This window comes from Vidua macroura, chromosome 20, assembly GCF_024509145.1.
Source record: "Vidua macroura isolate BioBank_ID:100142 chromosome 20, ASM2450914v1, whole genome shotgun sequence".
Classification (NCBI taxonomy): Eukaryota; Metazoa; Chordata; class Aves; order Passeriformes; family Viduidae; genus Vidua; species Vidua macroura.
Window position 1 is genome coordinate 10,734,329 of NC_071590.1, and position 24,428 is coordinate 10,758,756.

The window sequence follows — 24,428 nt, forward strand, 5'->3', positions numbered from 1 at the left end:
TATAAATTTAAAGAGTCTCCATCTTTTGGGATTTATTTCTTTGTGTTGTGAAGCACAAAATTAATCTCTTTTAAGAGGGGAGTCAGGAAAGAAAACAGACAGGAACATACTCTTGCCTGCCCTGACAAAGGCTGACAAAAATTTGTTTATTTGCAGGCTGCATGAGGAGCAAAGAGGGCACAAAATGCAAGTGAATGCATTGGGGCTGTCTGACAAACCAGCCTTGAACACTGTCATGTGTTATGCCTTACCAGCCATATCAGTCTGGGGGGTTTGGTACAGCTTTGTGAATTCATCAGGATAGTTCTCCACCCAGTTCCAAAATGCCTGCAGATAATGGGAAACACCTTCACATTCCAGAACTTCAACAATTTTACTAAATTACACATTTAAACAAAGAGAGGTTTTATTCTTAATTCTAAACACTCAAAATTTCTTGCACAACATATTTGCATCAAAAGGAGGCAGCAATTTTTATTTTCTAGTAAATTACTGAATTGCAACTGTTCCTAAACTAGAAGAAAGTCTGCAAATAAGCAATGAAACAGAAGTATTGAAGACTTACCTTCTCAAGACTGTTGATAACAGCTAACTGAGCTACTTTCTTAAGAGCTTTAAACTTGAATACAGTCTCTGTAAAGATAAAATATTTCTGCATTTAGAACAGAAAATTGTTCTAAAAACAACACAGGTTATGCAAGATATTTGAAGCGCAAAGCAATTTTCAAATCAATGTTTTAATAGTACTTAACTACTTTTAAATACTTAGTAAATACATGACTGCTTGGAGTAAAACAGAGCAATAAAACCCAGATATATCAATTGCACTGTGTCATCTCTGACTAACCGGATTAAAATAGAAATATTTCAAAACACAGGCTCAGATCATACCTTGCAAGAGTCGCTTGAGTTTTGAACAATCCACACTGATGTACTGCAGAAGTTCAATATCATGAACATCAGCATTATCTTCTGAACAAACAGTCAGTTCCTGCAGTCTGAAAATAAACAAATAAATCAACTTTTCCATCAAATCTTGTCAGACAGGTATGAACACACCTGTGAGATTATACATTTCAATAGCAGGGGAATGTTCCATTATCTCAGATAAACATTTCCAGATTTAGAAAGAAAAGATCTTGCATGATTAAGACTTAATATTACAGTCTTGTGCCATCCTCATACTGAAAATGGAGCCAGAAAACCAGTGATGAGTATTACAAGATGCCAGTACCTTCTCTGGATTGACTGTGCCCAAGATTTGCCTAAATCCTCCTGTTATCCACCCTCCTGTGGCAGTAACCTTGTCATCTTTTCAACTAAACACTGAAGTCATGGGCTCCTGACACCTTTAGGCTACTGCTCCTTCACAGCAGGTCCTGCCCCAGCTGAGATCTCGGAGCACAGCAGGACCTGATGGTACTGGATATCACTGCAGTGAGCTACAACCATTCTTGCTCCACATTTCTCTGGCCTGAGCACACAGGATGAAGTTTAATCACACCAGTTTAAACACAACAGCATCTTTTCACATTGGTGTCTGAGACAATTTACTCAGCATCTCCCAGACACCAAGCCACTGATCACTACAGCATCTGTTCCCACAAACTCAGGACTGCCAAGGCTCCTTCCAAGGCTACAGATGTGTTTCAGACATGGAATGTGATTTCTAGTACTAGACACAAAAGCAGTTCTTCATGTCTTCAGCGCCAGGGAAACTTAACAGCCCTCGCTGGGAATGGGAAGGTCCCCACTGCTGTGCTTTTCATGCCAAAAATCCCCCAGCTGCTGTGCAAGGCCCAGAAATATGCCTAAACAGGAAACCCAGGTCAGGGATCAGCAGTGCTGACTGGCAGCAGGCTGACCCCTGTGGAGACCAGCAACAATTGGTCAAACATTTAACTGTTGCTGTACAAGCCATCTGCAAGGGAAAACAGGTTAGGGGAAAAGCACTCTGCTCCAGCTCAAAGGGATGCTGAGGGGGGCTTTGGAGTAGGGGAACAAACCATGCTACAGGCATACAAATACACACAGATCCAGCCACTAGATTAAAAGATTCTCAAAAAATTTCAACCAAAAAATGCTTCCAATAAAAGGAGTAAAAGAAATTGCTTCCCTTTCCATAAGCAACAAAACACTATCAATCTATAGAGTAAAACCACCTCCCCCATGCTAGCTCCCAAGTCTATGTTCTTGAAATAGAAGTTATTAAAGGCTCTGTAACAACTTTGAAAATACTTTAAATTTCAAATTACTCAATCATTTTAGACTGATTTCTAAAAAACAAACATTTTCCAAAGAAATACATAAATATATGAGGAAAATATAGATCTTTGTTTCAATTAAATTGGCTCGCTCATTGCTATGTGACCATGTAAGGCTGCCCAAGCTCCACTTCTAATAAATCAAGAATGATGTCAACTGTAACACTGTGTGACAAGAACTAAGCTACTTCAAGCACCTTTCAAAAATCATCAAAGTATTTCAGTAATAAAAAGTTCACTCTAGTGGACTGACAAATGCTGAAGCATCAGAATGATCTGGAACAAAAAGAGCAAAAAGAGCAAACAGATGGAAATTTTGGGCCTGTCTCCCTTCTTACTTAGAAAAGTAGAAAATCCAGTTATTTTTACAGCAAATGTACTGTGAAACTCAAGTCAGTCAGAAGACAAATGGGTCTTTTCCAACAACTAACAAACAGCCCAGCTGTTTGTCACCTTCAGGCATAAGACAGATTCAACATAAAAGCTTCCTAGCAGGAAAAGAACCATGAGGCTCCAGCAGAGCTGTGGACAATCACCGATTTTCATCCTAAATTTGTAAGAAAATGGATACAACCATTAGCTTCATCATTCTTTTTTCCAAGACACCTTGAACCCACAAGAACTTATTCAACTTCTTCCGCTGCACTATTTTCATTCACTATTTTCACTTGTACTTTTGAAAGCAGATTAAAAAGGCAATAAATGCAGCCAGCACTAACCCAGGATGGGGTTGAAACGGGTTCATTTTATAATCTGAAACCCACGTAAAACTGTGAAAGGTTGAGGGTATTCCACTTGAGAACTACCCCATTAAAGAGCATTTAAAGCATTGGCTCCTCTGAACAGCCTGCAGCTGGTGGCACACAGAGGCTGCAGGCAGCAGTGCAGATTCTGTCCCTCCCCAGGCCTGCAGGCAGCAGTGCAGACTCTGTCCCTCCCCAGGCCTGCAGGCAGCAGTGCCCACGCTGTCCCTCCCCAGGCCTGCAGGCAGCAGTGCCCACGCTGTCCCTCCCCAGGGCTGCAGGCAGCAGTGCAGACTCTGTCCCTCCCCAGGCCTGCAGGCAGCAGTGCCCACGCTGTCCCTCCCCAGGGCTGCAGCAGCGCTCAGTACCTGGTGGAGATGCGGCTGAAGACGGCGTTGAAGTTGTTGCAGCTGAGCGAGAAGAGCACGCCCGAGGCGGAGCTGCGCAGCTCGGCCGCGTGCTGGTTGCCCTCGCGGTAGGTGTGGATGAAGTGGCAGATCTCGGGCAGCAGCTGCTTCACCAGCATGGTCTCGTCCAGGCGCATGGTGTCCTTCGGTTGCTGCAGACAAACAGCGCTCCCTGAATTCTGCTGGGACGCACAGCCTGGAGCGCCTGCCCCGAGCAGGGCCTGGATCCAACCTCCCGACCTGCACAGAGAGGCTCCTTCCCCAGCGCAGCCAAACCACCCCACGCCTTCAGCTCAGGACACGAGGCTGATCGACCTCGTCGAGCATCAGGCAAAACATCAAAGCGGCTTCTGCAGCAGCACAGCTTTGTTCTGAGGAAGGTGTGCCTGCTGCTCCGTGTCGAGGAGCAGGACAGCACTGCCTACCTCGGCTTCCACTGAGGGCTAAGGGGCAAAGCCCACCTCGCTTCCCTTTGGCTAGGGGCTTGGTGGCCATATTCTGACAGCGAGTATTTTATATTAAAAATGAACCAAAAAGAGGTGCTTCTCCCTCGCTCTTGCTGGGAATTGCTCTATACGAGTCAAAAATGGTTTAATTTCCCCGCAAAAGAAAAATCTAATTTTTGCCAGTTTGCACAGTGTGAGACATAAGGAAACTATTTACAGAAGAATTCAAAGTGAAACTTTGCTCTACTAAGAGCAAGTTTTAACAGAAGGGTCAGCACTAAAGCTTTCTAAAATTCTACCAATGAGTTCTCCATAGGGAATTGGGAAGTTTCAGAGACTCCCACTTAGTTGACCTGAGTCCTGTTGCCATGAGAACTTGATGAAACATTGAGCAAGAAATCCATCTGAAGATACCACAGAACACAACACGCTTTGTACAGAGCTTTGGCTCACTCTGATTTAACATATTCTGCCTCAAAATGCTCTCATTTCAAGTGACAGAGCAAGAAATATTCAGCACAATTTCAGGCAATTTAAATATGATGATCTATCAGGAAAACCACTGTTTCAAACATTATGCATAGAAGAAGTATTTAAAAATAACTAAATTCTGAAGTTAAAATTCTGTTTTTTTGACTCAAACTGTTCTTTTGACTCCATGCATCAAAGACAAAAAGTGCCAAAAAGAGGTGCTTTCCTCAGCTGTAAAAGCTGGAAATTGAATACAGCTTAAAAATAAAATCCCATTCTTGTTAATAGAATAAACTACTGCAAATCTCGCTCTCAGTGAAGTCTGGCTTTGCAATTCCAGCTCAGCACAGTAAGTTGTACAAGCAGCACAGTTCTCCTCCCAAAGGGACCAGCAAACTGCCTTGCAGAGCTCTGACTGGAAACCTCAGGCCTGCACTCCCAGTGGAGATTTGGACATGGTTAACTAATGTAATCTAGGAAACACCTGCAGAAATCATCTCTAGAGTAGTGGCAGCAAAGTTTCTGCTGTATATAAAAGCACATGGAAAATTACTTCAACAAATGAAAGTTTTAAGACATTTAAAGAAAACTCAGCACTGTATACAGAGAACTAAGTAGCACAAAATGAAAAACTTGTACTGAATCCTCTGCTACTTTTAACAGGAAAAAAGACCATTACTTTTAGGCAATAAAAAGCACCCTCCAAATAGTTAATGCATCAATTACATCAACTACTTGCATTTATAGGAAGTTTTAGTATTTTTAAATGGCATTCATCCTATTTTGCTCTAAATCTGATGAGTTTTTAGTACCAGTAACAACAGATACACAAGCATTTGACCTGTATTCTCCAACCCATTGGATTCCAAGTCAGAATTACTTATGCAAGCCTACTCACCCCTGCCAGACATTTTTCCAGTGTATCCAAGATAATCAGCTGAGATAGATATAAATTCTTTTCAGCAGTTTCTCCAAATATTCTCTAGAAGTAGAATGGATTCATCTGAGACACAAATCTTTGACTTGTAATGTAATGAAAGGGAAGCAGCAAAGTGGCACAGTAAATTATGGCTCCATTACTGCTCTGGTTTGGAGTTTAGACATAAAGCCAGCAAAAGTCAGATTAAAATAGGAATTAAAACCTTATCACTAAAGAAATATCTTTGTCCAGTCTCAATGCCAAATGCAATAAGGAACCAACCCTGGAAAGTAAGACTGGAGGTGCCCTGCAGCCCCTCACCTCCATCAGGCCCACTGGCTGCTCAGAAATGTGGGTTCCACCTTTCAGAACCTATTTTGGTATCAGTTAGTGCTGACTCTTTTGCAGTTCTGTACAGGATGCCCCACTGCAGACACAGGCAGGATTCCCTCGGCTGTTCCAGCCAGCACCCAGTCCTGTGCCAACAACAGCCACTGCCTCCAGCAATATGAAAACAGCAAAATAAAGCAGGAAAGACTCAGCCAAAAACATACTGGTACAACTGCCCACAGACAGAGCACCTGTCAGAGTCACCCAGAGAAGTTTATTTTACCCCACGGCAGGGGTGGCTCACCTCAGCCCAGGTTTCAGCTGAGACTCTTTCTGAAACCAAGACTGTCACGACTGAGTGTCTCTTGGGTTGGTGTGCTCCAGCTACAGAAACCCCTCCCAATTATTGCTGATTCCCACAGAAGCTCAGACCATCACACAGGACAAACATTCAGACTTGCTCCTCAGAGCAAATGTTGACTTTTTAATTGACACTTTCAGCTACGTCTTTCCTCTCAAAATCCATGTATTACATACAGAAACTTCTTTTAACTGTACAGCCAACCACCTTGCACATCAACACGTTCCCTCATGCCTGTAGAGTTTAATTAAAATAAATTCTCTCTCCAAAGGGATTACAGGTAGCTTTAAGCAGCCTAAAATCCCCAGCAGCAGGGCAACCTATTTTCTCATTTTATCAGTCCTCTGCAGCTCCAGCAGATGAACATCCCTGTACAACTGACAGCCAAGGGCTCACTCCAAAGAATGTCTCTAAAACCATAAAAAAGTACTGCTAGAGCCTGGCCACTTCTGTTACCTGTTTGGGGAGATTCCAAATGATCCCAAATTACATGGATTCAAAACTCAATGAACTAAACTTTTCTCATAGCAAAGGTTCTGACTGAAACTCACCTGGTTGTTAAAAAATACATCTATTTTATATACACAGACACACAGTAAAACACCCAGGCAGCCTGGAAAATTCAAACAGCTCAAGTTTTAAATTCCTTCCCTGCCCCAAAGTCCCAATGCCTTTCTGTGGAAAATGGCTCTGATGGATGCTGCTGGTGAACTTCAGAACAGAAAATAAGTAAGTGTAAAAGGCAAGCAACAATTTGACTAAATTTCAAGTAATTCTCTGCAGATTTTACAATAGAAATAAATAACAAGTATTTTTAAAAAATCACCAAACAATGCAAAATTAGAAAACTTACCATGTTATTAACATTTTTTAAGATATTGGTGAGACCACTGATGACCAGGGAAAACTTGTACTTGGAAATGTTGATGAGACATTCCTTGTTGTGCTCCGTGCTGACTTTGGTGTGGGTATTCTGCTGGCAAGCCTTTATTGGAAGCTACGAGAGAGAACTGTGATAAGCTTTTTCACATTGAAATTTACAGCTTTAAAGATGGGTTAAAAACTTGTGACACACCAGAAACACCTTGAAAAACATTCTACAATAGACAACAGCAAACATATTCTTTCATCTTCTCTACATTTATCTTTCCATTAGTTATCTATAAAACAAAATGCTTAAGCTCATCTGTTCCTTTTTCTGAACTGAAACTAAACCTCTATTTTGTGATAAATTTTCTATAACCCGGATGTCAAAGCAATCAAAAGGAGCAGAAAAATGTCAGACAGAATTATAAGAAAAGAGTCTTTATTTTAAAAATGGGCTTATTAAAGACCAAAAATCTTCCAAGGCTAATACCTGTGAGAAAAAAATGCATCTTGGGACCTGAGGGGAGGAAAACCCCAGTAGCTCCCAGAGCAGGTGAGCTGGAAGGCAGCAGTTGCTCCATGTGTGTCCCCTGCTCTGTCCCAGACAGGCCTGGCCAAGGAGGAAGCAGTGCTGGCCCTGCCTGCAGCCCCCACGGACACGGGTATCTTTGGGGTGCCCCCACAAACACCCCCAGTGATGAATCTCAGCCTCAAACACACTTGGAGCACCTGTGAGCCACGTGTTACCTGTCCCTGCCTGTTGTATTGTGTTATTTGGTTTGTCCCTGTTTTTCTCTCGTTTATGATTTCATCCCAAGTTGTCTCCCCTTCCCTAAATGTCAATCCCATCCCCACTCCTCCCAAATCCCTAGAAATTTCCTTGTCAGTCCCCACAGCCCCTACCTGGCACCTTGTCTGTCACTCGACTCTCCAGCCCCTCTCTCTAGAAGCTTCCATGAAGGGCATTGAGTGATTGGCCAAGGGCCAGGGGTGTCCCCTCCTCAGTGCTGTCCTGCTTGTCAATTACTTCATGTCCCACTCCCCTCTGTCCCCCCTTTGGGGGACAGCCAAACCCCTGCCTTGTTTCCACCCCCTAAGAAAAGGGGCTGCTCTGGTCTCCTCGGGGCTTTCCAGCGTTGTACCCCTGAGGCCAGGAGCTCCCCAGAGCCACCAATAAACCTTGGAATTACAGAGCCTGGATTGTCTCCTCCTGGTTCCCTCTCCATTGCTGACAGTGCTTTCCAAGGAAAGGCTCACAACCCTTAGCTGCCCTTCTGCACCCCTGAGCACAGAACGGTGTCCCCCGCAGCCGCGGTGTCGGAGCTAGCAGGGAAGCACCAAGAACACTCTTGGTGGACACTGTGGCACCTGCCCAACAGCCAGTAGTAAAAACTTGACCTGAAATCCATCTTTTCCCAGCAAGATCCAGAGCGACTGCACAGCCCCAAGATGTTCCTGCTGCCCTGTGAACACTGGGTACTTTGTTTCCTGCTGTACCCAAATTCTTCAGGGGTCACAAACAAGTCATTTCCCAGGCACACACCCACTCCCCCTGCCCGCTCCCAGCCACCACTCTTCAGAAAAACAATCGTTTTACTCAGGATTTATATTTTTTTAAAGCAAACTAATATAGGAATATTTATGCCATTTGTATTTTAAAGTGTGACCTTGGAATTCCCCATCCATAGGACCTTGAATTGCTACTAAAAGTTTTACCCAATTTTGACCAGAATTGTGAATAAAGGTGTATTCTAAAAGACGGCAATAGCTCAGTGGAAATGCCATGGTGTAATATTTGTGCATTAGAAAAGATTATCAGAGAGAGAGAGAACCTAAGAGAGGGTAAAAGAAGGATTCCAAGGAATTACAATCAGCTTTATAGCTGCAAAGTGCCTTAGGAGGCACCTCCCAGGCTGGTGGCTCTGGAAGGACACCCTCCCCACTGCCCCCCTGCAGCCACCTGACACCACCTTCTGCTGGGCCAAGTCCAAATGCCCAGATTTAAAATGCAAGATGGATGGCATTGAGGAGCCCCAGCTTGGAGCACTTTTGTCCAGCAGTTCTGAGTGCAGTGTGCCTGACCCAGCCTGTCCCCTGGGAGGGAAAAGGGCACTGACACACTGTCCTGCTCTGATGCCATGGGGTGACTCCCTCGCTGTAGAAGCTGAGCTTTGGTGTGGGGTCAAGCTCAATTCTTTTGGTGCCATGGACTAGGATCCCTATGGACATCAGCTGGGTCTTTCCTAAGAGAATGGCTGACTGTTAATGAAGGAAGAGGATGGTCCTGGCACTCCAGATCAGACCAAAGACCCTGGAGCAGCAGCAGCAGGTCCCTGAGGAGCACCAGACCCAGACGGGCTCCGGGAGCTGCGGCACCTCCAGGAAAGGGCTGAGACTCTGCCTGCAAAGACACCCACAGCAACAACTCCCGTGGGCCAATCCAGCTCATTCCCACTCGAATTTGTGACTCCCTGGCAGTTTGGACTGCAGGGCTTTACAACAGCTCGTTTTACCCCTGGAAAAGCAGAATAAACAGCATTTATGACTCAATCTTTGTTTTCACTGTCAGATGTTATTTTTACAATGCATTTTTGTAAGTCATTGGAAGATGATAGATACATTTAATTTAAAATTTCACTATTGCTAGTATTTTTTATTTGAATTTTCAAGTCTCTGTGCTGACAGCAGCAGCAAAGCTCAATACCACTGAGTGCTAAAACACTTGAGAAGAGCCTCTCAAAGAAATTGTGTCATAGATCTAGTTCTGTGTGCTCCCATGCCAGGGAAACATCACATTACACACTTCTGGAGCTTCCTGCCACAACAGCCACTACAACAAGGTCACCTAGAAGTAAAACTGCTTTTTATACTATCATTTAAAATAAGAAACTATACAAAAAGGAAATATTAGCACTGTTATTTTGGGGTTTTTTATTTCTCAGCTCTTTTCTTTGTGCACTCTGACACGTTGGAACATTTTATTTCCCCTCATAGAATGCAGTGCCACTGCTGAGTGACTGAAGAGAATCTACTTTGCTTCTCTACAAATATCCATTAATCTAAACACTAAGTGGGAGGGAAAGCTGAAATTTTACTTTCATTGACTTTTATTTTATTTTTAAAAAAAGAAATACTAACAAATGGTTTCCTCTAGAGCTACTTGAATTAGAAACGGAAATTAGAGCACAAAGCTTAAATATAACTGGGGCTTCAAACTCTGAACACATGCCTGGCTCTGAGCTCACCCCAGAGCAGCAAAGGGACAGTCAGTGCCCCAGCTCAGCTCCTGCCACCACTGACATAGGAAGCAGCAGCCAGCGAGGCTGCAGCTGCACTGGGCACGTTCTGCCCACACCCAGGTGGGCTCCACACACCCTCCCTCGCCCTAATGCAGCCTGATGGCTCCTTCAGGGGTCAAACAAGCCACAGAGGACAGGGAACAATGGCTCTTGGGCCTAAACTTTGCCTTATCTCATGCAGCGGACAAAGACAAAATAGGCAGACGAAATCTGGAACGTTTACAGCTACCAAATTGTAAATCTTTGAGACAGAGAAAGAAAAAAGAGATTTAGTGTTTGGATTTTTTTACTTTTAGCCAAAAACATTCAGTTTAAGGAATCCTGCCTTGGTCATAGATACTAATTATTTAGAAAAAAAAAAAAAGGGTGTTTTTCATGCCTGTGAAGTGACTAGCAATACCTGTTTCAGGTATTCTCTAGTCTCATGCAAGAAGGTCCAATCTTTTGTTATATGAACATGGACATTGGTTTGCAACTACCACCACTGACAGGCCTGAGTGTCTGTAAGTTGTGCACTCAGGCTGTTGAGAAAAGCTACACTGAGCCATGGATTTTGCTTTATCGCTTGTAATTAATGAACACAAAGTTAAATCAACTGTACTTAGTTGGTACTTAATAGTCTGGAGAAACACACAACATCTAGGAAAAAATCCCTAGTGCTATCCTTAACAGACCCAAAATCCACCTCAGTTCATCCTTCCAAACAATTTCTTGGAACTTTTCAGCAGATTGTAAGACACACACGTACTGGTGACAGAAAATCCCCACAGCACCACCCCTCCTCAGCATCAGCACTGTCAGAACCAGACACAAATCCCTCTAAATCAACAGGCACCTTCCTCCCCTCTATGAACACACACCTGCTAAAGAGGCACTGAAAAGAACCTCACAGTTCAGCATTCCCAAGAACACATAACTTCTAGAAGTTTTTATACAGGTCGCTCTAAAAATAAAGCACTGTCAGAAGGTGAACTGGAAGTTGGTGCTGTGGCCAGTCGTATATTTACCCATCCTGCCAACACAAACACTGCGCTAGGTGAGGAAGGGCCACAGGTCACCTGGACACTTTCAGCAGCTCCTCACTGCAGCCACCTAACACCTGTGGCATTGGGCATTTCCTTCCCTGTCGCTGGGCTCCAGCCCTGTGCAGAGCAGCACCTCAGCTGCAAATCCACTGCACACACTCTGCGAGCCATCACATCAACACCACTGCAGGTTCTGCTCCGGGGAAGATGGAACAGCACGCCTTGTGCTGCAGGGCAGAGCTCCAGCCTGGCTCAGCCCCAGCTGCTGGGGCAATCTGCCCCACACACAGCAGCTGTGGACAGGAGCTGCACCTTCTGCCCAGCCCAGCCTCACCTCCCAGCACAGGTACATCCCTGGGGGGCAAGTCAGCCCAGCACAGGAAACACCTCACAGTACATCCCATCGCTACGAGTGATTTCCTAACAAGCCGCGAGGAAAACCAGAGCTGGTACCTGCAACCACTGCTTCTGCAGGTTTCTGATTCTGCACAGATTTCAAACACTGTGGAGAAAAGTCAACAGGAGGAGGGAATATTTGCTTTAATTTAACACCTTTTCATTAAAGGGAGAATGGAACATTACTACTGACTTCCAGTTTTTATGCACTTTCTTAACTGAGAGCCATCACACCTCATGGACTGCAAATGGGAAGCCTAAACCAAAATCCACATAACAAAAGGTCTTCTTTCTTTAAAGCATACCAGAATCACAGAACCATTAATGTTGGAAGAGACCTCGGGGATCGTTGAGTCCAACCTGTGGCTGCTCCTCACCTTGTCACAGCACAGAGCACTGAGTGCCACATCCACCCATTCCTTGAACACTTCCAGGGATGGGCACTCAACCACAATAACCACTTACATGGCCACAAGTTTATAAAGGATTGATAGTTTTTATTACATCTGATAGTTTTAAACCAACCTAGACATAAATGGTTTGGGCAGTCAGACTCCTCCAACTATGTTCACAGCTCCTCCAGTGCTGTGCCAGCCTTCCTGTGATTTCACATTGTAACACACTTAAAGCATTATGAAAACATAAAACTGGAAGTGAGTATTTCCATAGGAAAAACAGAGAGAATTTTATTTTCCAAAGCTCTGACTATGTCTGAAATCACAGGGAATCCCACAAATTTCCAGGCTCTTTGTGCCTGGAGCAGTCTAATTTTATCCTGCTCACCCCAAGTTTTGAAAAATACAATAACTAGTACTAAGTGCAGGCTCTGCTGAGAGGTCTCCCCACGCGCTCTGTCAGTGTGGCCTGGTCTCACAGGTCCCAGCAACAGCTTCTTCTGCAGCAGCTGAAGCCTGGGGGCAGCCCTGCAGCAGGTGAGGGCTCACTGGAGCACAGGGCAGGACTGGCAGGAGCTCCAGGATTTATTCCGTGAGCCAGGCACTGGTTAATTCACAAAACTCTGCCTGCCAGTCACTCCAGGCCCACAGAATTGTACACACAAAAGCAGGTTTTGGTTAAAGCAGCATTTATAACAATAAACAAGAGCAGACCAGAGCAGACTGGTTTGCCCTGATTTCCCTTGTTTTCAATACCGATTAGCATCCTCTCAGCTTGCTGTTTCATCTTTCCTAAAATGAATTCAAGCACTCAGCAAATGAATGAAAAGCCTGTCTACATCTGTAAATTGGGAGGAAAGATGGTTACACTTTCCTTCTTTGCAAAGGAAGGAAGAAACCCTGGAAAAGTTTGTCCTCCCCTGCGCAGAAACACCAAAACACAACGGACCTGAGCTGCCCTTGTGCCCCTCCTCACTCAAACCCACCCTGACATGCCAAGCAGTGCTCCTGGTGCTGAATCCACTGCTCCTGCCTTCAGGCAGACACAGGATGCAAACCCTCACAGCTGCATGAGCACCACTGAAATAATCTGCATATATTCAGTGTATTTTGATAACGCACCACGACTGTGACCGACAGTGATGTACTTGATGCATATTATCACTGTAACTCCACTATTTCAGTATCTCAAGAATCAGAATAGTTCTCTTCCTATCCAGAGAGGACTCCTCCCCTACACCTATCCATAACCATGCCATAAAAAGTACAGAAAAGTAATTCTGTTCTAAGTTTGTAACTCCTAACAGATGCTGGCAAGCCCAATTCCACAATAGACACAAAGAAGAGGAGAAAGTCCAGGGCCTTTTAACACCAGTACATCAAAAGATATTTTCTTGCATTATTGGGAGCATAATCAATCCTATGTTTTCTAAGCTTTTGGAAAAAATGATCTATGACTCAAGGGTGAGAATAAGGTAACTATGCAAATATGTCTATAATGTATTGCAAAAATCTGCCTCATTATAATGTCAAAAGGCAAAGTTTGATACTTTCCCCTTCAAAATAAACTTCACATAAATGTAAAAAGAAGCAGCTGGGTTTTTTTTGCGCCAGGCCACATCCTTCTGCAGGGTGTTGAAGCCCAGCAGCACTGAGGGACAGATGCAGCACAGAACAAGGCTCAGTCTGGAGGAGCAGCTCCACGTTTTGGATGGATTTACACCAAGCAGGGGCTCACAGAGCTGGACCTCCTGTGACACAAGGGCTGCACTCACAGTGTGGCAAAATGAGACAACACAGGAACTGATCACTGAGCCTAAGGGAGCCACCTCACATCAGGAAAGCACCTTGGAGTAGGGAAGGAGTGTAAGCAGCGAGCTCAGCCCCACTGAGAGTCGCCCACTTAATCCCAGTAAGCAGTTCCTGCTGGTGGATCAGAGAAACATAAAGTCTAAGGCCAACAAATCCCTCTTCCTTCCATTGAGAAAATCCTTCTGCAAACTACTGGCGCTGACTTTCGCAAGGAGATGTAAATACCCATCACTGCAGCAGAAAGCAGCGGCCGGAGCCGCCTGCGGACGGCTCGAGGGGCTGGGGAGGGGGCTGCACACCGACATCGCCGCTGCACCGGGGGGCACGGGCGGCACCGCCGCTGCAGCGCCTCCGGCCCTCCTGAACCTCGCTCGCGAGGCTTTCCCTCCCCGCTGGAGAGCCAGATGATGTAAAAAGGACGTGAATTCCACAGGAACCTCCGCGGACAGCAGAGACACTTCGGGAGAGGCGGGGGAGCAGCGGCGAGGGGGAGCCAGGCCCCTCCTCACCGCCGCTGCCGGCACAAGGACGGATGCGCCGCACCTGGAGCGGCCGGCCCGGCAGCGGCGGGACCCCCGTGCGGCGGGAGCGCGGGGCTGCCGGGGGCTGCCGGGGCTGCCGGGGGGCAGCGCGGCCCCGCCCCGGGCCCGCCCGGCACAAAGGGCGCCGGGGCCCGGGGCCTCGGCCCCGGCACGGGCGGGGGGCGGCAGGAGCGGCGCTGCCGCGGCCAGCTCCGCCCGGGGAGCGGGGCCGCTCCCCCGCCGCGCGCCCCCGGCCCTCCCCGCGGCCCGGCGAGGGGGACGCGCCGCCGCCCCCGCTACCTGCTCGTCGAAGCGGTTCACCACGGCCTGCACCCACTCCACGGGCTTGTGCGCCGCCATGTCCCGCCGCCGCCGCCCGCCCGGGGAGCGGCGGGTGCGCGCGGGCGGTGCCGGTGTCGCGGGCCCTCAGCGCGCGGGGCCCGCCATGACACCTCACCGGAAGCGGGAGCGCGCGCCGCCCCCGCCGCCGCGCCCGCCGCGCCAGGGGCACACCGAGCCCCGCACTGCGCCTGCGCGCCGCCCCCGCCCGCGCCCGCGCGCTCCTGCGCGTGCTCCTGCGCGTGCGCGGCGCCTGCGCCGGGGAGGGGCCGGGCGGGAGAGGGGCGGGGCTCGTTGGGGCGGGGTCGCTGTGGGCGGTGCCTGGGGCGGGGTCTTGATGGGCGGGGCCGGGCGGGTCCCGGGCGGGTCCCGGGCGGGTCCGTGATGGGCCCGTGGCGGGTCCGTGATGGGTCCGTGATGGGTCCGTGGCGGATCCCGGGCGGGTCCCGGGGGCTGGAACGGACACATCGCCCTCCGGAAGGCAGCGCGCTCCTCCTGCCCCCCGGCCGCGGCGCTCCCGCGTGTCCGCACAGCCCACGGGAGCCTCGGCGGGTGCTCTGTCCCCCTGCGGTGGCCACCTCCAAGCGCTGTGCGTGACACATCGCCCACAGGTTTGCTGTCTCAGGCCTGAATGCGCAGCTGTGTCTTACCTTTCAAACATAAACCCGGTTATTTGCATAAACTGACTTATTCTGTTACGTTCCAAGTCTTCGCTGCAGAACTGAGGCAGTAACTTCAGATCCGAGTGTGGCACCTTCCTCCCCAGCCCGGTCACACCAGCCCCAGCCAACTGTTTACTCGGTGACTCAGAAAAGTAGGATGCACAGAAATAAACATCCACTTTCCTTCTTGGGAAGGTTAATTTGTTTTCCTTCTGGGTAGACAGAAGCACAAAATAATGTTCTTTCATACTAGAGTCACGTTGAAATTCTGATGATATAAATAAAGACGCAGCTTGAGGTGAGGGCTCTGGAACAGTGGATTTAAAATTGGCAGAAGAACTGGAGAATCAAACGGAATTTCTGTCCCCCCCCCCCAGTCACAGCCTTGATGTGACTCAGAGACTCTTGCTGTTATCACAGCACATAGGAATTACTACCAGCAACAGCAATATCAAATTTATCCTGAGTTAACTTTCCTTGTAAATAATGAGCAATAGAGATCCTGTAATTTGGATTTACAGGACAAGCAGCTCCGTTGCATTCTAGCATCAAATCCAGGAACTTGAGTGACAGCAAATTTTTGAAGAGCAGATGTTTTATAAAAAGACAAAAATCAATTGCAAATATTTTATTTTAGGAAAAAGAAGTGGTTGAAGAATAAGGCTTTGTCACGGGGAGTGCAAAGGCAGAGAACACAAAACACCAACACCAAACGCACAGAGATGAACACAAAACACCCAAGGGTTCAGTGGAGCAGAGCCCTTCCCCAGGAAGGTTTATTAATTCACAATAAACCCAAGGGCTGAGGCAGAACCGACCCCACTGGGCCCTTCTGGTCACGTCTCCTTTTCCAGCTGTTTCTGTATTTGACCCCTCAGTGTCCCACAGCAGTCAGGCAGGAATGATCTCCACTGAAGGCAATCCAGCCACAATCTTCACAGGGATCTCTACATTCTGCCAAAATCTAAACAATAATAATTCATGTAGGGGCAGGAAAGGGCTTCAGCTGACTGATATGGTTATGAAAAACATGTCCCAAAATGCCAGAAAGAAATCAGGGTGATATGATTAGATCAGAGAGAAGCATCCTGGGAACTCCTGACTGAGGTAGAAAGGGACAGGCTATTTCTTCCCTTCCAAATGTACTAAACAAAACAAATAGTGCTTCTTCCTGCTTCTGGCAGTGTTTTTCCCAAAGCAAATCTGTTCCCTAAAAGCAAACAAGGTTTGCTGTAGTATTCACAGATTTTAGATGCAGGGGTTGAATGGCAATGTTGGAAATTCTCATAGTGTTCCCCCAAACTCCTTGAAAAATTTCAGCCAGTACTTAGACTAGACCTGTTCTCCCACTGCTGACCCCAAAACCCCCACAGCAGCTCTACTACTAATTTTTGTGCCAGACCCTGCCTGTGGGTCTGTGACCCCCACCTGATTCTGCCCTCCCCAGGCAGAGACAGGACAGTCTGGAACAGCCAGCTGGGAACTGTTGGAGAATAAACCTTTCCAAGTTCCCCAGCTCCTGAGAACTCTGAGTGGTGGCACCATTTCTTCAGCAGCTCTTGACAACCTCCTGCTTGTGGATTTTAAGGACACTTTAGCAAGAGCTTTTTTATGCATTCCCTTAAGCTTCTATGTGACCTAAAATAAGGAATTGCAGCCTAAGGCATCCACAGAGTGTTGTCAGGTTTTGCTGTGAATGCCAATGGCTTTTCCCCACTAAAACTTTCCCATTGTGGCTGTCAAAGTGGCACTAGTGGTAGGAGTCACATGGCACAGGCAAGTCCCTGCCATGTCTCTATTCCCTCTCAGCAGAGGCTTAGAGCTGAACAGCCAAGCCATAAAGTGAGTTGGAAATTTATCTACGTGGGAAGAATCCCCCTTGTGAAATTTCCAGCCACGGATGTTTTCAATCCAGCCAAAAATGCCCCTTGAATCACTTCCTTGGAGGAATTCTGGCACTTCTGCTTTTTGCCTGAGCTAGAGGATGAGGAGGCAGATGAGAAGGTCGAGGCACACATAGGAAATGACCTGGCCAGGCCTGCAGGAAAGCCTCAGGGAGCTCTCAGCTCACACTTTGTCCTTGCTCCGGAGTGAAGGTGCTGATCCTGTGTCACAGATACCATCAGTTAACAGCCCCACCTCCAATAACTCCCCCTTCAAAGGCAGAAGCTCTGCAGCATTTCCTTCCTTTCTGGTGCACTTACCCTTTCAGTTAATTTCTTGAACATCACCTGCACTGTACCCAGGAGATCTGGGCCTCTCTGGCGTTACCTGAACTGGCTCTTGGAGGTGACATTTGGCTTCTTGCCAGAGAATATGGATTTTTTTTTTTTTTCCCCTCTTACATCTTTGTCTTCTGCTTTCCTGTATTTTGTGTTTTCAACTCAAATTATTTATTTACTAACCTTTTTTCCTTCTGACTCCCTGAAGCCTCTGTTTCATCCTTTGATTTTTTTTCTCTCCATTCCTCCCATCCCAGTTTCTCATTTTCACCAGCATTTGTCAAACACTCCAGCAGTGGCTCAAACCTGTGAGTGATACTTTTCAATTTCTATTTATCTGCTTTGGTCCAGAAAGCTCCTATCCCTTCTGGAAGCATTCCTCTGTAAGGCACAGGTTTGATCCCAATTCCTGATGGACGGGGTGTCACTGTGGGGGAACTGTGCCAAATCTGCCATCGGGGTCAAAAGTATTTCTCTCCTGTTCTTAAGAGAAGCCAAGCAAACAAACCTAAGTAAAGGAGGAAGGAAGGGAGGAAGGAAAGGAAAGGATCTGCCAAGTTTTAGTAAGAGGTCACCGAACCCAAGGTGCAAACCCCTTAAGCCCGCGGGGTTAACGCGGAGCGGGCAGGCTGCGGGGAGAGCAGCCCTAGAGCCCGGGGCTGCCGCGGGCTCCGAGCACGCCGCTCCGGTGCTTTCGTCCATCAGAGGGCATTAGAGGCCGCCAAACGCCCTGCGGCTCGGGCTGGCTGCGGAGAGCAGCCCGGCTGCTCGGTCCGCCAGCCGTGGTTCGTGTTCTTCCCGTGGGGTGTTTCACTGACTCGCCCCACGCGCGGGTATACAGCAAAACGGGAAGAAACCTTTTCTTAAGAGCAAACCACGGACTTCCCTTTGTGTTCTCTGCTTCCCAGTTCCTCCCTGACAGCAACAGGATCTGTTAAACAAGAACTGAGCCAGCAAATGATCTGACTATTAGAGATTCTGTACAAAATACTCACATTGGAACTTCTATCCCAGAAAGTCCAGTCATCAAGGGATCATTCAAATTGTACATGACGTTTCACACAATCAATTCTAAAAGCAAGTATTTCTGTTCCAGTAGAAATCTCATTTGGATGCAAAACACCAGGAGTTTAATCCCTGGTACTTGATCTGATAAAAGAAACAGTCTATTATCAGGGCCTCCTAAGAGCTCAGATATTCTAATTGCACTTAATGGAACAGTGTATTTTCTGAAATGGAGGCTGCTGCCTGCACGGGAAAGGGACACAGCCCTGTTAGTGTCTGCCCATTTGCCTTGGAGCTATAAACAAGCTCTTTGTGAGTCCCAGTTGAAGTTTGTTTGATCACAATCATTCCCAGTGTATGTGTTCATGTTCTAAAGACTTCAGCAGAATGAGATCATTTTGTGTATCTACTTTTCCCTTCCCTAGTGAGTAATGCCATCCCCACATATGACAGTCATTGCAGAGGTTAAGTTTTTAAATATTATAAAGAGTATTTTAATTGTTCTGGATGACTAATCAGTTCAGCCTAGATTAGAACATTGCTCCAAAGGATAATTCGAGGTTATCACTTCCTCTCCCTGACATTTTGTTTCCTTTCTTGTTTATCGCACCACAGGGCCAGCAAGAGGAGCTTTCAGCTTGTTCTTAGTCCCTATCTCCTCTGCATCCTGCAGTGGTACCACTGCAAGCAATGCAAAATTCTCCTAAAATCACATTAAACTCATCTGAGTGCTTGTCTCCAGAAAGCTTTCCAGTGCCTCGTGATCAGCTCCCAAAGGCTGCTCATGCCCAAGGAGCCCCAGGAATGCCCATCACCTGGGGGACCCATGGAATCAAAACCAGTCTCAGTTTGCACAATACGGGACTGGGCCTGACACTTTCCCCCTGACACTGTGCAAAAACCTGTGCAAGTCCCATTCAGTTCAGTGGCATGATTTCTCAGTTAGATCAGCTGATTTTAGACCATAATCACATCGTCTGGGAGCCAGGATTTGGGTTCAGTACCATCAGCACATCCATCAATTGTGGCCTTTGTTGCAGCACCCTGGGTCTGAGCCCTGCTGGCACCACAGCACTGCTCCTGCCAGTTCAGCTCTGACCAAAGGGCTGGGGGCAGAAATGGGATTTACTGGCACGGGTGGAGTCAGTGGTTAGCAAAGACCTGCAGGTTCACACATGGGACACCTGGACTTCATTTTAACTTACTTTAAACACGGGTGCAGTGCACTGGGGACAAGAGCCACCAGAGCAGCCTGGCCATCAGAGATGGCCTTTCCTCCCTGCTCTGTCTTCTGAAGTACTCAGCTTAGGGGAGGGACTTAGGGGAGGGAGACAAAGGAAAGGAATTGTCTGATGGAAAGGTAAGTCTTTAAGAACTAGGAGAATGTCAAGACCAGAATTGAATTTTCTGCTTCTTAAACAACCTCTGTGTAAGCCTCGTGTCAGCCTGTATGAATTTATGAATATAAAGACTCTTTGTTACTGAAGAGTTTTCCCCAACTGCTGCTCAGTTTCCTCCCCATGACTCATGCCATTAGCTGATGCTGCCCTGTTTAATTGCAACTACTGCTTAAGCCCACACAAGCTTTTCTAAAATAAAACCTTAAAAAAGCTTACTTGCAGTAGAGATCCAGTGGTTTGGATGGATGGCACATGGCAACATCCTTTGGATAAAACATGTGCTGCTTTGCTGGGCTTCCAAATAATGCTGTGCAGCACAGAGGCCTTGGTCATGGTGTCTTTGAGCTGCTGTTAAATGGAGCTGGAAACTGGGGATAAAGCTTACCCCAGGGCCATGCTCCTCTTGTGAACACCATTGTTATATTTGCACTTTCCTGGTGAGCTCACAGCTTGTATCCACACACAGATCCAGTTTTTGTATTTATTTTTTTAATTCTCTGGCCACATGGGCAATGTCAAAGTTGAAGAATCACACTGCTGGCCATTAACAATTGTCCTTGCCCTAAACCTGAACCTGACCCTTTAAGGACTCATTAACCCGCTTTGCATTTCTGGACTGGTTGTTCATTGTGGGTGTGATTTTGCAGTGCTGCAGGTCCACAGTTTCCCCAAATATCATCATGTGACTTAAAAGCAGCAGCGAAACAAAGGCACCACCTCTGCCTTACTTGCAGTCATAACAGGCATTAAGAAACAGCAAGGAAGCATTCCAGAGCTGCAGAGGGCAGGGAAAAACGCCAAGCTCTCTCAGAGTATGCAGTATGACAGGAAAAGCCAGCTCCAACAGAAAGAAGGCAAGAGGGCAACGCTTCCAGGCTCAGTAAGGAAGGAAAGGAAAAGGTTACACCTGTCTAGCACACAAACTTCCTCCAGCTAAATAGTGTAATGGAATTGCATTAAAAATATTTTCTTGTGTTATTCTGGCAAGATTCAAGTGGTCAATTAATCTTTTACTTCCATATATGGATCTCAAATTAAAAAAAGAAAATTTCACTGTCTTTTTGACAGAGTCATGGCCGAACAGCTTTCAAATGCAGCCCAAAAAAGGGCCTGGATTGAACCATGTGGGAAGGCTTTGACCCAGGAGCATGGAAGGGATTCCAACTGCAGTTTAAAGATTAGAACCTACACTTAGATTGAGTGTGAGTAAGTCTGCCTGATCTCCACGTGGTGGCTTTATCACCTTCCACCCAAATTGTGTAACTCAGCCTTTACTACAGACATGCTGTTTGTGCTGCAGGGACCTGTCAGGGCTCCCACTGCATCCCAGACCCCTCAAATTAGTGCTGCACACGCACCAACGAGAAAGCAATCCCATCCCTGCAACCTGAAAAGATGGAACAGGCAACATTCTGGAGGGCGAGCAGCAGGCTGCCCTGGAGCAGGGCCCCTCCTGGCCTGCCCCTTCCCCGAGCTCGGCAGCAGCTGACCTTGTCTGCAGCAGGATGCAGCCTGGGAGCATGGCTGCAGGTTGCCTGACATGTCAGGTCTGGCAGGAATGTGCTCTCTGTCCCATGGCTTTAGTTCCTTTAGTTAGCAGCCTTTTCCCAGTGACCAGAGCATTCCCAGAGCCATTCCCAGTGTTCAGCTGCCTTGACACCCCGTGTTCAGCCAGCCATGAGTCCCTTTGTTCTGCAGCTGATCCCTGTCTCCCTAGGTCCAGCTCGTCCCCCATTTATGACACCTGGCAGAAAGGTAAATTATGCTCCCCCAAATCCTGCTTTGCTTTAGTGGGGAACCTATTAATCTTACTTGTTACACTTTTTGTGTGCAATCTGTGCCTTCAGGAGAGCTATAAGGAGAGTATAACCAGAAATCTTGTCAGCCTTTTTTGGGAAGCATTTACAGACAGACCAGAGCAGGCCCCAGTGAACCTGGGTCCTACCTGTGTACACACTGCCTGCACACTGCTTGCACAAGGGAATTATTAGCTGCCAACTGCTGCATTCTCAGTGATAGTGGCAACACTGGGCTTTTACTTTCCATGCTATGGAGGCTGCTGGGATAATGGAGCCCATAATTACATCCAGCCACTCGTTAGAGCTCAAATTACAAAACCGGATTTCTGTGCCAGACCTTCAGGAAGTAAGCCATGGAAGGAATCTCACAAATAACCTGCAATTACGTTAATGCAGAGGGCAGGGCCTTCCCTTAAGAGCTCTCAGACTCACTGGAGTGACCCTGGCTGGCTGATCAGAGCCAGACGTGCAGTGGAGAGAAAGGTGATGCAGGAGATGAATTACACAGGCACAGCCCTGGTGCCTCTGTAGCCAGGGCTGTTTAGGAACAGCCATAAAGAAACAAAGCCTGTGGTGTGGTATGGGGCAGCCAAACAGTGGGGTCTGTGGTGCTGTGGCTTATTCCTTTACCCTGTGGAATGGGCTGTGCTCTCCTAAGGCACATGCACACATTTGGATATGCACACAATGGATCACAGCTCCATTTGCAGTATGAGTTTAACTGTGTCTCTTCCCGGAGTGTTCTGCCAGCCCCAGAAAGCTGTGAGGTGAGACACCTGCACAGGAGTGTGAGGAACAGAGCGCTGGGGTCAGCCACACCTGGAGAGGCCATCACTGAAAGGTACAGCACGGGCAGCTCTGCTGAGAGCTCCCCTGTGTGTCTGTGCACGGGGTGTCACCACGAGGGTGGCACCAGCCTTACCCCGCACACGCTGGCCAAGCACAGCCACACTTGCTCAGGGAACCACAGAAGGGAAGGGTCTGCGTTCTCTCCCCTTATGCCTATTTACAGCATTTTTACAGCTCACAAATGGGGACTAGGAGAAATTTGCTTGCCCAGCCTCCACTTGCAAAGAATGTCCATTTCTCTCAGATTCTGCACCTCCTCCCTAGTCCTCTGCATGTGTTCCCTGTAGCAGCAGGGCTGGACACAAGCCACCCAAATATTTTCAAGCTCAGTTCAACACCAGCTCAGGCCCACCTCGCACTGTTTGATCTGTGAGCAAACACTCTTTATCTATAAGCAACCTGCTCTTTCCCAACGCCCCGCAGCAGGAATGCAGCCTCGGCTGTTTCCAGGCAGAAGCTGTCACACACAGCCCTGCAATTCCCAACAAGCTGACTTCTTCTGTCCTGATTATTTTATTGATCTGCTCTACAGAATGCAGGGAGTCTATCCCATTTGTTTTTCCTATTAAACACAACCTGTTTTCCTATAAATTGAATTTATAGATGATTTATTTACACCCTCCATGCCATTGATTTTCCCTCTGTTTGCACAATCCTGATAGTCCAATGCCAAAACATAAAAAAAAAAAAAAAAAAAAAAAAACAAAAACCAAAAAAACCCAAACAAACAAACAAACAAAAAAAAAAACCACAGCCAAAAATATTATTTCCATTCCATCGTTTAGCAGTTTATTACTGATTAGCACCCTAGGTTAGCAGCAACCACTGTAAAATTCTGCCTTGGGTCAGATATTTTTTAAAAATAGGTAAATATTTCATATTAACACAAAAGCATTCAGGTTTGGAACAATTCAGAACATTCTCTGCTGTCTTGTGATCTGTACACTCAGAGCTGGCCAGGACACAGCCCTTTTTCTGACTGCTTTGAATTCCTCTGGTCTTACACCAGCTTCCCAATCCCAGCCTGCTCTGGCCAACGCCTGATGGGACCAGGAGAATTGAACACCCGGCTCCTCAGCACTTGCAGAGCTTCCTTTGCCCCTGCCCTCGTTTAGGACAGCTCAAAACTCTCAGTGTCACTTCAGCCATCTGGGATAAGACCTCTTGTACCCTCAGAGGGTAAATTTAGCACAGATATTTCTTCAAGCAGCTCCCTTACAAGGCACCCATGGCTGGCTTACAGAGAAGGGATGGTTTGAATCTAAAAGGAATAACCCCAAACTTCTGTCTCTGTTATTTCAGTGCAGCTACTCATCATGGAAGCACTGAATTCCCACATACACTGAGCCATCTGCTCTATTTATTATACCCAAAGACGTGCTCCAAAAATTATAAAATCCCAACGAGACCAAAAAAAAAAAAAAAAAAAAAAACAGAGAAAAAATTCCCATGGTCTGATATTCCATCTGTGCAACTTTTCCACTGCACATTCTTTTAGCAGACCTTTACAAATTAACCCCTTAAGTACCAGATGTACATCAATTTAGAATCACCTAAAATTCTTCACAAGAAGCAATGGTAAAAAGGTCACAGAGCAATGGACAAAAGGAGAGAGAGAAATGACAGCCCAGAATTCCAGGAAGGGAGGCAGCCTTATCTGGTGCCTGTGGGAAAATCACACAGTTATGCTCCTGACTGCTCCACGATGACCCTGAGAAAGTGGCCTCATCCCCCTGTTCCTCCTCCCAACTGCTGTTTGCCTTGTCTGTTTAGACTGCAAACTCTCCAGGGCCACAGTGGTGCCAATATTGCTCGCAGTCACCAGGCACACAACAACACGTACGGGAAATGAAGCAACAGCCTGGTGCCAGGCCCAGCAGCACCTCATGGCACAAC

The 24,428-nt window shown here is 47.0% G+C and overlaps 1 protein-coding gene across 3 annotated transcripts in view; it reads right to left on the minus strand.

The window, feature by feature from the left end:
* Positions 1-14,651, minus strand: part of NF1 (neurofibromin 1) — a 74,010-nt gene extending 59,359 nt beyond the window's left edge. For all 3 annotated transcript variants that reach the window (XM_053995931.1, XM_053995930.1, XM_053995932.1), the window contains exons 1-7: positions 14,557-14,651; positions 6,795-6,938; positions 5,230-5,313; positions 3,376-3,566; positions 892-998; positions 566-633; positions 252-327 (exon numbers count right to left, since the gene is read on the minus strand). In XM_053995931.1, the coding sequence (XP_053851906.1) occupies positions 252-327; positions 566-633; positions 892-998; positions 3,376-3,566; positions 5,230-5,313; positions 6,795-6,938; positions 14,557-14,616 (730 nt within the window). In that variant the 5' untranslated portion in view covers positions 14,617-14,651. The remainder of the gene's footprint in view (positions 1-251; positions 328-565; positions 634-891; positions 999-3,375; positions 3,567-5,229; positions 5,314-6,794; positions 6,939-14,556) is intronic.
* Between the last annotated feature and the right edge of the window lie 9,777 nt (positions 14,652-24,428).